Raw genomic sequence first — 14,988 nt, 5'->3', positions numbered from 1 at the left:
TTGCTTGTTGGACTCGCTGGCTTGTTATGCGACTTAGAGTACAGTAGGAGCTTAGAGAACTTGCTTAGTGCTAAGTTGCTTTTTGGACTTGCTGGCTTGTTATGCGCCTTACAGTCAGGTGTGACTTATCTTCCAAAATATACAGTACCAGTCAAATGTTTGGAGACACTTGCTCATTCAATAACATGAGAAAGTGTCTCCAAACGTTTGACTGGTCCTGTATATACAATGTAACAGGTTTTAAAATGTGAATTCATACTGACTGACATGAAGCAAAGAGTGAACATTACCGTGGGCAGCCACCAGAGGGCGCTCTAGGCTAATTCAATGAATTCGGTGCTGTGGAATGAGATCGGCAACTCTGTGAGCTTGCTTAGCACCAATTTATAGCCTGGGAAATCCATCCCACGCACCAGTGACATGCCACCATGAAGATGACGAACCCGACTGAGCGACAGGGCCACCTACCCTTGGTGGTGATGGTGATGTGGGTGGGTTTGCTGGGGGTGCTGTAGCTGAAGCTGGTGATGCTGCAGTTGTAGCTGGATGAAGGCATCAAACCAGAAACCATCACCACGTGAGAGCTGGACACCTGAGGCTCTCCAGCCTGAAGGAGAGTGGAGAAGAAGATGAAGATGTTCCTCAAGCGGCTGGCTGACTCCTGGAACTCACCTTCACTTGTTTGCCCACTTGGTTGGCTCTGCAGACCACTTGGTAGTGATCCACCACGCCATCCTCGCTCCACAGCAGAGTCACAGATGAGTGCGTTGCGTTGACCGCGTACACAGACCTGGGGGGCGCCGGCTCTGTAGCAAACATGCCAATGGAACTCACAACCTCGAATGACCGTGTAGATGAGGCTAAAGGCGATGACGTGCTCAAAACAGGAAGTGGAAAATATTTAGTTCCATGTTCACTTTCTGGGAGCAGATGGCAGCAAAAAAGAAGTTGTGTTAGAAAACACTTCTTCTTTTTCTGCATCTTTCTCTTCTCCAGCTGCCAATCACATCAGTTGATGTTAATCCAATCACTTTGGTGTGTGTGTGTGTGTGTGTGTGTGTGTGTGTGTGTGTGTGCTGACCCAGTTTGATGATGTTGGGGAAGGAAGTGTTCCTGCTGCGCTCCGTGCACGCGGTCACCGTCAGGTTATAGATGTCTCCTGGCGGCAGTGGGAGGCTGGCCCGCATCATGTTACGTGTCACCTGACATGATGCAAGCAGGTTCTTTATTATGATGTTTTTGCTTTTAATGTTGCCTCCTCTAACATCAGCACATAAAGCCTCCGAGCAAAACCCTAAATTGCACAAGTAATTGATACGCCCATAAAAATGTCTACGTTTGATACACAGCTCACAGTAACCCCTCCCTGGAGGAATTTAGCAGAATTGTTGTCATTCAGCCACATTGGAGGCTTTTCCTTTTTAAGGTCATGCCACAGCATCTCAATAGGATTCAGGTCAGGACTTGGACTAGACCACTCCAAAGTCTTCATCCATTCAGAGGTGGACTTGCTGGTGTGTTTTGGATCATTGTCCTGCTGCAGAACCCAAGCTGCTTTCAGCTTGAGGTCACCGACATTCTCCTTCAGCACAATTCATGCTTCCATTTATCACAGCAAGTCTTCCAGGTCCTGAAGACCATCACACTACCACCACCATGTTTTACTGTTGCTATGATGTTCTTTTTCTGAAATGCCAGATGTAATGGGACACACACCTTCAAAAAGTTCAGCTTTTGAGTATTTTCCCAAAGGTCTTGGGGATCATCAAGATGTTTTCTGGCAAAATTGAGACGAGCCTTAATGTTGTTTTTGTTCAGCAGTGGTTTTGGTCTTGGAACTGCAGGCCGTTTTTGCCCAGTGTCTTTCTTATGGTGGAGTCATGAACACTGACCTTAACTGAGGCAAGTGAGGCCTGCAGTTCTTTGGATGTTGTTGTGGGGTCTTTTGTGACCTCTCAGATGAATCGTCGTTGTGCTCTTGGGGTCATTTTGGAAGGTTCATCACTCATCCATGTTTTGGCCATTTGTGAATAATGGCTCTCACTGTTGTTGGCTGGGGTCCCAGAGCTTTAGAAATGGCTTGATAGATGGGGGGGGGACAGGACCATGTACCGTAGGTTTGGAATTTTTTCTCCCTTAAAAACTGCATTTTGTGTTGAGTTGTGTTGTCATTGACTAATATTTACATTTGTTTGATGATCTGAAACATTGAAGTGGGACAAACCGGGGGCAAAAGCTTATTCACACCACTGTATATAAAACCATAAAAGTGGGTACAGTCGAAATAACATGATGTGCACTGCTAGCTACCTCATGCTAACTGATTTTCTTTCACCTCATATTTGCTTCCAAATGCTGATGCTGTGTGAAAATGCATAAAGGTAAGATTGGATGACATATTTGTTCTCTGAAAAACAAAGTCCAGGCTGGTACTGGTGGATGGTGGCTGTGTATTCATTTAGTGCTTTTAATTTGAATTTGTTCCTGTCTTAGTTCTATGCAATACATCACAAATAAGATCAACTTGATCGCTTCCGCCGGAGATTTGTGGAAACACAAGCCGGCTCATGGGTCCAAAAAGGTTGGGGACCACTGTGACGGACCACTCACTAACATTTTCGTCCTGTCTCTTTTCAACGAACACTCACACACGACGAGTCACGCTTCAGCCATCAAAGCATGTTTAGCCACGTCATGAAAAAAAGGTTAGTCGACGAAATAATTCCAACACGGATGCAACAAACAAAGCACACGGAACCTTGAAGGAAAATCTCAGCACTCACGTCAACAGAGTAGCTCCTCTCCGGCCCCTTCTTGCCGACCGCCACCACCTGCCAGTGCGTGATGCGGGAATGGGACAGGTCGACAAAGAGTTCGCCGTACGTCCAGCGCACGTACAAGACGCCGTGGGAGTAATCCACCGAGGAGATGTGCGGCGTTTCCGGGGCTGCGGGACAGATGGCAAACCTTGTCGCTTTGCTCGGGGGAAACAGAAGGAGATGTTGGCGTACCTGTCACAAAGCTGATGGTGGCGCCGTCGCAGCAGCTGAGGGGCGGGTCTCCCCAGGTCACCATGGTAACACGGAAGTTATAATACCAAGCCGGCAGCAGATCCGTCACCCTCTGTGTGAAAGAAGATGCTTCAAGATGACGCCATCAGGTTTGATGTGGGGTGTCGTTTGTACCACGGAGGCGATGACTGAGGCGGTGGCGGCGATCTCGTAATAGGTGGTCCACTCTGAGGTGAGGGTGACGGGGTTAAAGAAGAAGGTCTGGAGGACGTACTTGCGGAAGGCCACGTGGTACGGACGCTGCCAGCTCAGGATGACCGCCGTGGGGCTCAGCGGGTACATGGCGAGCTCTCGAACGCCGGTGGGCTCTGACGGAGATAGCAGCGGTTACTGAATGCGGCCACGTGCAGACAGGAAAGGGCGTGCCATCCAATCACCTATATCGATGATGACGGGCTCGGAAGGAGGGCTGAAAAGAGGGCCGTTGGTGTGGTAGACCACCACTCTGTACTGAGCCCCTGGCGTCAGGTTGGTGATAATGTCGCTGGTGGAGTTTTCCTGCCAAGGCAGCACGCTAAGCTTCCTCACAGGAAGTGTTACACAGGAAATGCGGCGTTTACCTCGCTGCAGTAGGTGGTCTCCATCCTCTGGTTGAGGCTGGGCTTCAGGCATGTGGTGGACACCACGGACACCACGCTGCCGTTGTGGCTCTCCGAGGACAGCGCCCAGGACACCGCGGCGGTGCTGGAGTCCAACAGGCGGACGTTCACGGCCCACGGACGCTGACGCAGCTCCCCCAGAAGTTCCCCGTCAGGGCCTTGGAGACAAACGTCCAGCATCAAATGACACCTTCAAGCTTTGGACAAAAAAAATGCCGGCGGTGCCGTACTGAGGTAAAAGGTGAAGCCGGCGTCGGCGGCGCTCTCTCTGGCCTCACAGTCTCCCGACGTGCTCAGCGAGGCCACTCTGACGCCGTACGTTCCCGACTCGGTGAGCTCGGTGAAGAAGTCGTGAGTGCTTTCGTCCACGGTGGCCGTTTGTGTGGAGTTGCCTGAGGACGAGGCCGCGGTGACAGACATGTTTCTAAACTTTTGCTGTGTGTGAGGAAGAGCGTTGACCTGCCTACCGTCTCTGCGGACGTAGATTTTGAAGCCGTCGTAGCTGGTGGGCGCTCGGGGGGGTAGCCAGCGCACCTCTAGCAGGATGGGGGGAAGTTTAGTGGGCAGGACCCAAGGCTCAGCAGGGAGACCCATCGCTGATCCCGCATCGTTGGAGTCCTCGTACTCGTGCACTTCAGCGTTGACAAACTCATCCTCCCTGTCAGCCGGGGGCTGGGTGGGGTCCAGCCAGTAGTTCTGAACGGTCTCACTGGTGCTCGGGTCAGTGGCGGTGGTGCTGCTCAAGTTGTGTGAAGGCTCCTCAGTGGGGGCAAGCAGCTGCTCCTCAGAGGGCTTCTCCTTGCCCTCGTCCTCCTCCATCAGTGAGACATCCCGGGACTGCCGGGCGGCTCGCTGCGTCACGCCCGGTGCCTCGCCCGCCGCCACCTGCTGCCTCAAGTCTACGACCTTCCACGACATGTTGAGGGGAGGATATGGCACTGGAGAGAAGAAGAAGAAGTTGACTGCAAACTTTGACGCCTTCCGTGCTGTGGTTTCGGGAGCTAGTCGTACCCGTCCTGTGGCGCAGAGGCGTGTGCGTGATGTCGCTCTGCGCCCTCATCACCATCTGATAGGCGCTGGCCTCCGAGATCAGCTGGAAGGTGATGTTGCGGTAACACACGCCGGGCAACCAGTGCTTGAACACCGTCTTCCCCTTGTAGAAATCTGAAGGAGATGGAGAATTGTTGGCGCGCGCCTTCCTGATGGACGCATGGACATTCAGGAAGGACGCTCATCACCTTTGTAGAGCATGGAGCGCCTCTCACTTCCTTCACTGTAGCTGATGTTGACTCTGCTGAAGATGTTCCCCACTGGAGTGTCCATGTCAAACACCACGCCCGTCTCTGGGGATTCCCTGTAGTCCGAGATCGCCACGCTGCTCACCGGGAGCGGCTCTGAGGAGGGCAGGCGACAGTTCAGGTCAAAGGTAACCAGTCTTACTGGACATTTTTAGTTTGGACTCGTCTTACTGGTCAGGACGGACACGCTCGTGACAGGGCGGGACCACAGCGCTCCCCGCCTGAGCAGCAGAGCCACGCTGTAGCACAGGCCGTGAAAGGAGGTGTTGAACAGCAGAGGCTCGCCCGGGCCCGCAAACTGCAGCATGTTGGGCCGAGGCTCTCCAGAGACCTGCACCGCGTACGCCGACACGTTCTCCTGAAGGTCCGAACTCTCCAGAGTTGCCGCGATCACACCTTTGTCACTCAGACTCACCTGGAAGGCGGGAATCACCTGAAACACAAACAACAGTGCTGCTTCTCATGCATTACTTCAATAAGTGTACTGTCTACACTGTGTACTTAGGTCCTGAGTGTGTGGATGCTGACAGCACAGTGTTCACTTAGGCACTCAAAAAAATAAGTGTAAGCACACAAGTGTGCACTTACACAATCAATAGACTAAATGTAGCTACGCAAATGTGCACTCAAAATACAAATTTTAAATACACACTTAGTATAAATCGTGCAAGTTGCAAAATATGCCCTGATGCACACTTATGGACTCAAAACTCTAGTGTTCACTTAGGCACTCAAAAAATAAGTGTAAGTACGGAAGTGTGCACTTATGCATTAAAAATTCAAGAGAGTTTTATTGTCATATGCACAGTAAAACAGGCAGTTCTACTATGCAATGAAATTCTTATTCTGTTCATTCTCCCAAGAAAAGAAAGAAAACACAAGAAAGAATAAGAACATAAGAAACATAAATACCAATAAATTAAGCAACAACAACAGAAGAGACATTAATACAGATAAATAAATAAATAAATAAATAAATAAATAAAGTGCTATGAATAAAAATACTGTTAGTAGGCAAGTGTGAACTTGTGCACTCAAAGTACTAAGTGTAAGGAGGCAAGTGTGCACTTCTCCACTCAAAGGACTAAACCTACATTTAAGTACATACTTTGTGTATGTACACAATTTATGTAAGTACGCACTTATGCACTCATGACTGCACGTACGTATACACGTCTATACTTATGCACTCAAAGGACTAGGTGTAAGTCGGCAAGTGCGCCAATGAGGACCAGACGGAGGAGTGATGAGCGGCTCGTGCCTCCGATGCAGGAAACCAGTTGACAGCACAGTGGCGGTCCGGCTGATGCCATCGCGGGTTCTTTTTATTAAATGCGACACCTTCTGCCTCAAGCACTGACAGGAAATGATGGCGGTGGTCGCCATGACAACACTTGCAAAGCAGAGCGTCATAAGATAGAGTGGATCCCCACACTTTCACAACCCAAACAGATTTCCCACTTTATTTGGTCCTTGAATGCACCATAGCTGCTGTCAACACTCGAGCTTCCCCAGTCGTTGATTAGTAGCGATCACATGACACGCTGCTGAATTTCTTCTTTGTTTAGTGCCTTCAGCTCGCCCGTCACATGACGTGACCTCAATCTCCCATCCCGCCTCTTCCTGTCACATGCTTGCTTGTCTTCCAAGCTGGTCAGTCCCATCAAAGCAGGATAAAAACAATATCCTGCGAGGGTCAGAGGTTCAAGCTGGCACACGTTCACCCACCCCGAGAAACAAAGCATGGACGCGATGCTTCGGAGCTGGGGGGGCTGCTGTGGCCGTGTTGCCATTGCAACACAGATGAAAGGAGATGCTCAGTATGTGTGTCAGATGCCAGCATCGCCACAGCCACAGAATGCTAATGTTAGCCTCCCCACTCCAACTTTCTTAACGAGACTTTAGCGTGTTAATGAGCCCACGTGGTGACCTATCTCAGTAATGGCGGCCAAACACAGACTGCATTATTAGTAATACCATTCAAGCTGATGATGTCACATGACCTAAAATGTCAACTTTCACCTCCACCACTGCGGTCAAGAGGTCAGTTAGGGAGCTTGGTAGCTAACACAGATGGCAGCAACAGGAAGACAAGATGGCGACATAACAGACCCTAGATAACACTTTGACACTGTCAGTTAGCAAGATATTAGGCTGACATAATGCAGGCTTAAGGTTAGCAGCTCATGCTAACATTGTTAATGCCAATATTGCAATGATAGCATGGTGATGCTAACATTGTGATGGTAAGTTTGAAATGCTAAAAGTGTGATGCTATCAATGTAATGCTAACATTTTAATGCTATTATAATGTTAAGATTGAAATGCTAACATCGTGATGCTAACAAAGTAATGCTAACATTGCGATGCTAAAAATGTAATGCTAACATCATCATGCTAGGACAGAAATGCTAACATTGTAATGTTAGCAAAAAAATGTAATACTAATAATGTAATGGAAAAATTGTAATGCTAATATTGTGATGCTAATATTGTGATGCTAACACATGCTAATCCTGTGAAGTCAACATCCTGATGCAAAGATTGAAATGCTAACTTTGCGCTGCTAACGGTGCAATGCTAATGTGATGCAAAAAATGTAATACTAACAATGTAATGCTGAGATTGGAATGGTAACGTTTAGCAAATGCTAACTGCTGGTAAAAACAGTAGAAAGGTAATAAGCTATGTTAACACTTTCTTCACTGCTTGGCAACATGGAGGTGCACCTGTGCGCGTACCCGCGCACGCCTCGGGGCGCGTGCACGTGAGATCCTCAGCGATGTTGACAGAAGCCCGGGACTAGCTACACACACACACACAAACACGCAACCTTGTGATCGCGTCTTCAACACGTGACGTCATCTTACCTGGGCCGAACCGAGCAGCTGGGCCGCGAGCAGCAGCAGGCGAGACACGAACATGATCGAGATGTTCACCAGAACCTCTGCAGACAATGGCGCCCCTCTCTCTCTCTCTCTCTCTCTCTCTCTCTCTCTCTCTCTCTCTTTGTCTCCTCTGTTAGCCCAGCATCTTCATCACCCTCATCGTCACTCGCCTCACCACCACCCGCAGTTCACTCAGAACCGCCAGCGCCGTGTGGTTCCAAGTTTACGGGCCGGGCTCGGCCGTCCATGGCGCGGACCTGTAGACGAGCAGGAGGTCGGTGTCGCCGAGAAGAAGACGAAGGAGATGGTGATGATGATGATGATGATGCTGCGCCGCGTCACCCCGCCCCGGTCCCCCTCCCCCTCCCGCCATCCTCCTCCTCCTCCTCCTCCTCGTGTTTGGTGGACAGGATGAGGACAGGAAGTGCGTGATGGTGCTGCTGCTCCCCCTGCTGTTGCTTAGGATGAACCGCACGAGGAGGAGGAGTAAGGCGGCAGCGCGGGGGCGGGGTTCCAAGAGCCAGTGGGCGTGGCCTGTAAACTGGTGGAACAGGTTGCGGTGAAGAGGAAGACTACACTTTGAAAAAGGAAGCAGCAGCAACCATGGCGGTCAACAAATGCATCAAATATCTTCTCTTCTTTTTCAACCTTCTCTTCTGGGTGAGTTGATTTACTTTTTTAAAGTTGTTATTTTAACACATTCAAAGGCGAACTTTGTGTTTGTGCGCGTGCGTCGTGTTGATAGACTTTATCATCATCATCATCATCATCATCATCTGTCAAATACAACCATTCTCATACCACAAATTGGTACACACACACAACCTACACCTGCTTGGTTTCAGGGTGTGACCACCGCACCTGTCTGCCCCCTCCCACCTCCCACTCCCTGTGGTCAGTTGGTGTGCACTTCCTCATTTTTCGAGCGACTGATCTTCCACGCTTGACGACCAGCGTGAGGGAGGATTTAGTTACACAACGCCGCACAAACATGTCCACACACGTCACTTTGTGTAAAAACACGCTAGCTAGCGAGCCAGCAAGACGTCTGCGCCTTTTAATGTGAAAATGTTCCAACAGTCTGCTGGAATTCAATGTGTGGCGCCTGTTAGCGTTGCTAGCTGGCCCAAAGTTGAACTGACTCACGGATACTTGGCAAAGATTCAAGTTTGACTGAATTTCACAGGTGCTCAACGGAGATTTGAGTTTCTCTGACTCATGAGCTGACAAAGACCCGAGTTTTACCGACTCATCGGAGTTCAACAAAGATTCAAGTTTCACTGACTCACAGGTGCTTGATGAAAATTTCAGTTCCACTGACTCATAGGTACTTGACAAAGATTGGAGTTTCACTGACTCATAGATGCTCAACGAAGACCCAAGACTTGAGTTTCACTGACCAAAGACGCTTTGAGTTTCAGTCATGGATTGACGAAGACCCGAGTTTCACTGACTCACAGGTGCTCAACGAAGATTCAAGTTTCACTGAGTCACGGTAGTCATTGAAGATTCGAGTTTCACTGACTCATGAGTTGCCGAAGACCTGAGTTTCACTGGCTCATAGGAGTTCAACGAAGGTCAACCCATGACTCAGTGAAACTCGAAGCTTTGTTTTAGTACCGTGAGTCAGTGAAACATGACTCTTCGTTGAGCACCTGTGAGTCAGGGAAAGCCAGGTCTTCGTCAAACCCACGAGTCAGTAAACCTCAAATCTTTGTCAAGTACACATGAATCAGCGACTCAGGATTACTTGGCAAAGGTTGTAATGTTACTAACTCATGGGTTGATGAAGACGTGAGTTTCACTGACTCACAGGTGCTCAACGAAGAGTCAAGTTTCACTGACTCATGGGTACTTGACAAACATTCAAGTTTACTACCTCACGGGTTTACAAAGACCCAAGTTTGAGTGACTCACAGGTGCTTGATGAAGACTCACGTTTCACTGACTCACGGGTGCTTGAAGATTTGAGTTTCACGGACTCACTGTTACTTACTGTTACTGTTACTACTGTTTTACTGACCAAGCCCATGAGTTTCACTGACTCATGGGTTGAAGTAGACTCAAGTTCCCCTGACTCTCAGGTGCTGGAAGCGATGAGTTTCACTGACTCGTGGGTACTTGACAAAGATTGGAGTTTTACTGACTCATGGGTACTTGACAAAGACCCAGGTTTCACTGCAAGTTTCACTGACTCATGATGAGTGAACGGAATACCCGATTGGCTTGAGCGAGTCGTAGGAAGTGGAGTGGGTAAGTCGGAATGGAGAAGCGTTGTGATTGGTGACATGAGAGTGTGTCTCCATGGAAACGTGTACCCATGAAATAAAGATGAGAGATGATTAGCGGCTGCTGATTGGCTGATGAATCATTCAAGGTGAGCGTGTGCGGTCGCCTGCTGGCAGGAAGACGGTGTGAAACCGAGGCGGCACTCCCAAGCCAAGCAAGCGGTCAGTCTGGTTTGTCGAGATCCGATTGACGTCTTCTTCTTGTCGCTTGCAGCTGAGCGGTTGCATCATCCTGGGCGTGTCAATCTACCTGAAAGTCAGCAAGGGCGGCAATGTGGTGAGAAGCTCCGCCATCTTTGTCCGGCCGCTCTACTTCCCGGTGCCACTCTGACGTCGTCTTCTCCCTAACGAGCAGATCACCGACGAGTCTCTTCCCGGCATCGACCTGCTGATCGCCGTGGGCGTCATCATCATGGTGCTGGGCTTCCTGGGATGCTGCGGCGCCATCAAGGAGAACCGCTGCCTGCTCATCCTGGTCAGGACAATCAAAACAGCTTGAGATGACGTGCGCGCTACTACTTCCTGTCCTCCTTCTGTCCTCCAGTTCTTCGCCAGCCTCCTCCTCATCTTCATCCTCCTGCTGGCGGCGGGAATCCTGGGAGCCGTGGGCGAGAGCAAGGTACAAAAAAACACCCCGCTAGGCGGGGCTAGAGCCAGTGCAGAGTGCTGATTGGTGGACACAAGCTGAGGTGCCGTGTTGCAGGTGAAGGACTGGGTGAAGGAACGCTTGCAGAAGTTCCTGCCACTCTCGCGTCAGCCACAGAATGTGAGGAACGACCTGGAAAAACTGCAGGAGGAGGTAATGAGTCCACTTCCTGTTCAACACACACACACACGCACACACACACACACACACACCGCCATCTTTCCTCTTCCAGCTCAAATGTTGTGGACTCGTAAACGGAGTGTCCGACTGGGACGTCACTCCCGCCTCATGTCGCTGCACCCCCACCGAGTCTGATTGCGACTCCACTGGCGTGTACAACACGGTGAGACACACACACACACGCACGCACGCTTTGTAGACACCATCCGTCGCCATGATGACCAGCGCATGAACATGCAAGCAATGTCGCCCTGCAGTCGTGCTCCAGCCAGATTGTCCGTCTGCTGGAGAAGAACATGGAGGTGGTGATCGGGATCGCCTTCGCCATCGCCATCCTGCTGGTCAGAACACACACACACACACACGTAGTGTTGTCAAACATGATTTCTTATTGTATTACATTAATTACAATGTCATCAAATTGAATAAAAACAATGTATTAATATATTATTATTATGGAAGATTTCAGAATTGTAATTAAATAATAAAAACTCAATAAAAAAAATTTATTAAATTGAAATATTATATTGTTTTAGTAAATAAAAATTTGTTATTCAAGAATTTTATTATTTTAATAAAAAAATAGCTAACTTAATAAAAATGTGTTATTATTATAATTACTATTATTAAATAATTATATTTAAAAATATTACATTTATTAAATCATTATTATAAAATATAATGTAACATAATAGTAAATGATTGAAAATGTATTATGAAATGTGTCTGTGTAGGCTCTCAGTCGTACAGGAGTTGTCCATCGAGGGAAAGGCTTCTTGAGACGTCATCTGTACTTCTGTGAAGAAGGTGTCGGACGTTTCGCTCCTCATCCGAAGAGCTTCGTCAGCGAACTAACAAGTGCTGGTAGCCTAGGCCTTAAATACAGTAAGAGTGGGCGGAATTGGTGTGCCAACACCCTCCTCCTATTGGTTTCTTACACTAAGACTGGGAGGAGTTGTGGTATAATCCTCTCCTCCCATTAGCACCTCCGATAAAAGGGAAGTGTCGCTCCCTGAGTTGGGTATGAACAACTCTGATACTGGCTCGTTAGCATCTATTGTTCTGGCTCGGCCCTGGCTCCACCTCATTTGCAAGACTAAGAACTGTGGGTTTTGGTCTCAGTAACCTGCTGAACACAGGGTCCAAATTAAACCTCAAACCACCATTCCGATTCAATGATGGGTTCTGTTGTTTGACAAAAATAGCTTCCTTTACTCCTCTTTCAAACCATCTGTTTTCTTTGGCCAAAATCTTTACCTCGCTGTCCTGAAAAGAGTGATTGGTTGCTTTAAGGTGTAGATGTACTGCTGATTGAGGACCACTAGCATTGTCCCTGCGATGTTGATAAAGCCTTTTTTGGAGCATTTGCTTAGTTTCCCAATGTAGTGCTCTTTGCATTCCTCATCTTTACAGTGGATGGAATAGACCACATTGCTCTGTTTCTGGTTTGGAGCCTTGTCTTTAGGATGCACTCTTTTTTGTCTCAGGGTATTTACTGGTTTGAAATAGGTAGGAATTTTGTGTTGCCATAAGATCCTCTGGAGTTTTTCGGAGACCCCCGCTACATAAGGGACTACCACTCCTCTCCTTTTTGCTTCTGTGGGCTTTTGGGTTTCTTTCCCTACTCTCTTCTTTTGACATTTGTTAAAAGCCCACCGTGGGTACCCACAGGTTGAGAGCGCTCTCTGAACATGTTGTGTCTCCTTTTTCCTTCCCTCAGCACTAGTTGGTATTTGTTCCGCTCTATGTTGGGGGGTCCTAATAACCCCTAGTTTATGTTGTAGTGGATGGTTTGATTCAAAAAGCAGGTATTGGTCAGTGTGTGTGGCCTTTCTAAAGACCTCTGTACGTAGCTGTCTGTCCTCTCCTATAATTACCTTGCAGTCTAAGAAGGCTAGTTGGTTCTCTTTAGCGTCCTCGCGAGTAAATTTGACATTGGTGTCCACCGCATTGATGTGATCTGTGAAAGACTGAATTTCTTGTTTTTTGATTATGACAAAGGTGTCATCCACGCTCTCAACCTGTGGGTACCCGCGGTGGGCTTTTAACAAATGTCAAAAGAAGAGAGTAGGGAAAGAAACCCAAAAGCCCACAGAAGCAAAAAGGAGAGGAGTGGTAGTCCCTTATGTAGCGGGGGTCTCCGAAAAACTCCAGAGGATCTTATGGCAACACAAAATTCCTACCTATTTCAAACCAGTAAATACCCTGAGACAAAAATTAGTGCATCCTAAAGACAAGGCTCCAAACCAGAAACAGAGCAATGTGGTCTATTCCATCCACTGTAAAGATGAGGAATGCAAAGAGCACTACATTGGGGAAACTAAGCAAATGCTCCAAAAAAGGCTTTATCAACATCGCAGGGACAATTCTAGAGGTCCTCAATCAGCAGTACATCTACACCTTAAAGCAACCAATCACTCTTTTGAGGACAGCGAGGTAAAGATTTTGGCCAAAGAAAACAGATGGTTTGAAAGAGGAGTAAAGGAAGCTATTTTTGTCAAACAACAGAACCCATCATTGAATCGGAATGGTGGTTTGAGGTTTAATTTGGACCCTGTGTTCAGCAGGTTACTGAGACCAAAACCCACAGTTCTTAGTCATGCAAATGAGGTGGAGCCAGGGCCGAGCCAGAACAATAGATGCTAACAAGCCAGTATCAGAGTCGTTCATACCCAACTACAGGGAGCTACACTTCCCTTTGATCGGAGGTGTTAATAGCAGGAGAGGATTATACCACAACTCCGCCCAGGCTTAGTGTAAGGAACCAATAGGAGGAGGGTGTTGGCACACCAATTCCGCCCACTCTTACTGTATTTAAGGCCTAGGCTACCAGCACTTGTTAGTTCGCTGACGAAGCTCTTCGGATGAGGTGCGAAACGTCCGACACCTTCTTCACAGAAGTACAGATAACGTCTCAAGAAGCCTTTCCCTCGATGGACAACTCCTGTACGACTGAGAGCCTACACAGACGCATTGCATCCAAAAATCTTACTATTATAAGATGTTGTTTGACAAATTCTTACATTTATTAAGTTATCATTATTATGAAATATTATTTATCTTATCTCATAAATAATAAAATGATTAAATAAGTATGTTATTCAGAATTAAAAAATCAAAAGACCCTAGACCCATAAAAGACTCATAAAAAATTATAGCAGATTGAATGAATGAATAATAAAGTATTATGATGACATAAAGTGTGTGTTATGAATTTCAATAAAACATAATCATAAAAAAGTGTTGAGCAGGTTGAGAGAGTAGAATGCTGTGATTGTAGATTGCTGGCATGGTGTTCTCCATGATCCTCTACTGTCAGATCGGCAAGGAGAACGCCACCACGGCCTGACCACACCCATCGTTGTCCCCCGGACCACCCAAGTGACCTCCACTCTCTGCTTTTATTTTGAAGGAATGTTTGGTCTTTTACTCCATTTACTCTTTTTTGGGCTGTTGGAACATACCAAGTCACACAATTGAAAAATGTCAATATTTCACAATAAAATCAAATGTTTTATTACGTTCCTTCAACAATCAAACGTTTTTTAATTGCTATATTCTTGACAAAGTCATAATGTCGATTTCATTCATCATAAACAATATCAATACCACTCACACACTTCTTCACTTCCTAGCATGACTCGAATAAGTAAACAAATGTACTGCTTTGGAGACGCACAGTTCATGTGTGATTACAGGGATGGAATTGGTTCACCCTATTTTGTCTTGTTTTGAAGGAGCTCACTTCCTGTGCGCTGCCGTATTGTAGTCGTGGCGATGACGTTCTGCGACTTTTGCTACACAGTCATGCTGATGTTCCTCCACTTCCTTGTCAAACGTTTATTTAAACAATTTAAACATGTAACACGTTTCTAAATCATTCAATGAAGCGAACCCGCTAATGTTCTAAACAGGAAGTGTCATTAGTTCCGCCTCCTTGTTTCTGGTCCGACACAATAACATTGAGTGGTGGTGACTGCTCCAATTCACATGGTATAATAAAGCTGATGTTACTCCA

General features: G+C 47.4%; 2 protein-coding genes across 3 annotated transcripts in view; one reads left to right on the top strand and one right to left on the bottom strand.

The window, feature by feature from the left end:
- ptpro (protein tyrosine phosphatase receptor type O) overlaps positions 1–8,230 on the bottom strand; it is a 20,327-nt gene extending 12,097 nt beyond the window's left edge. For both annotated transcript variants that reach the window (XM_054759650.1, XM_054759659.1), the window contains exons 1-14: positions 7,839–8,230; positions 5,140–5,401; positions 4,909–5,064; positions 4,682–4,834; positions 4,138–4,608; positions 3,901–4,062; positions 3,632–3,828; positions 3,449–3,569; positions 3,186–3,379; positions 3,012–3,123; positions 2,784–2,947; positions 1,082–1,202; positions 673–806; positions 469–607 (exon numbers count right to left, since the gene is read on the bottom strand). In XM_054759650.1, the coding sequence (XP_054615625.1) occupies positions 469–607; positions 673–806; positions 1,082–1,202; positions 2,784–2,947; positions 3,012–3,123; positions 3,186–3,379; positions 3,449–3,569; positions 3,632–3,828; positions 3,901–4,062; positions 4,138–4,608; positions 4,682–4,834; positions 4,909–5,064; positions 5,140–5,401; positions 7,839–7,892 (2,440 nt within the window). In that variant the 5' untranslated portion in view covers positions 7,893–8,230. The remainder of the gene's footprint in view (positions 1–468; positions 608–672; positions 807–1,081; positions 1,203–2,783; positions 2,948–3,011; positions 3,124–3,185; positions 3,380–3,448; positions 3,570–3,631; positions 3,829–3,900; positions 4,063–4,137; positions 4,609–4,681; positions 4,835–4,908; positions 5,065–5,139; positions 5,402–7,838) is intronic.
- On the top strand, positions 8,070–14,988 carry LOC129171258 (tetraspanin-8-like). The gene is made up of 8 exons (XM_054759733.1): positions 8,070–8,516; positions 10,359–10,421; positions 10,500–10,619; positions 10,689–10,763; positions 10,848–10,943; positions 11,023–11,133; positions 11,228–11,311; positions 14,251–14,988. The coding sequence occupies exons 1-8, from the start codon at positions 8,460–8,462 to the stop codon at positions 14,317–14,319; spliced, it is 675 nt and encodes a 224-aa protein (XP_054615708.1). The 5' UTR covers positions 8,070–8,459; the 3' UTR covers positions 14,320–14,988.

The sequence above is a fragment of the Dunckerocampus dactyliophorus genome, chromosome 2, assembly GCF_027744805.1.
Source record: "Dunckerocampus dactyliophorus isolate RoL2022-P2 chromosome 2, RoL_Ddac_1.1, whole genome shotgun sequence".
NCBI classification, from domain to species: Eukaryota; Metazoa; Chordata; class Actinopteri; order Syngnathiformes; family Syngnathidae; genus Dunckerocampus; species Dunckerocampus dactyliophorus.
The sequence above is the reverse complement of the archived record's forward strand: the minus strand, read 5'-3'. Positions and strand labels throughout refer to the sequence as shown.

Bases quoted from the DNA above. Each gene is read 5' to 3' on its own strand.
- LOC129171258 (XM_054759733.1), top strand. From the start codon at position 8,460: ATGGCGGTCAACAAATGCATCAAATATCTTCTCTTCTTTTTCAACCTT. The intron at 10,764-10,847 runs GTACAAAAAAAC...GCCGTGTTGCAG, and splicing joins GAGCCGTGGGCGAGAGCAAG to GTGAAGGACTGGGTGAAGGA. The intron at 10,944-11,022 runs GTAATGAGTCCA...TTCCTCTTCCAG, and splicing joins TGGAAAAACTGCAGGAGGAG to CTCAAATGTTGTGGACTCGT.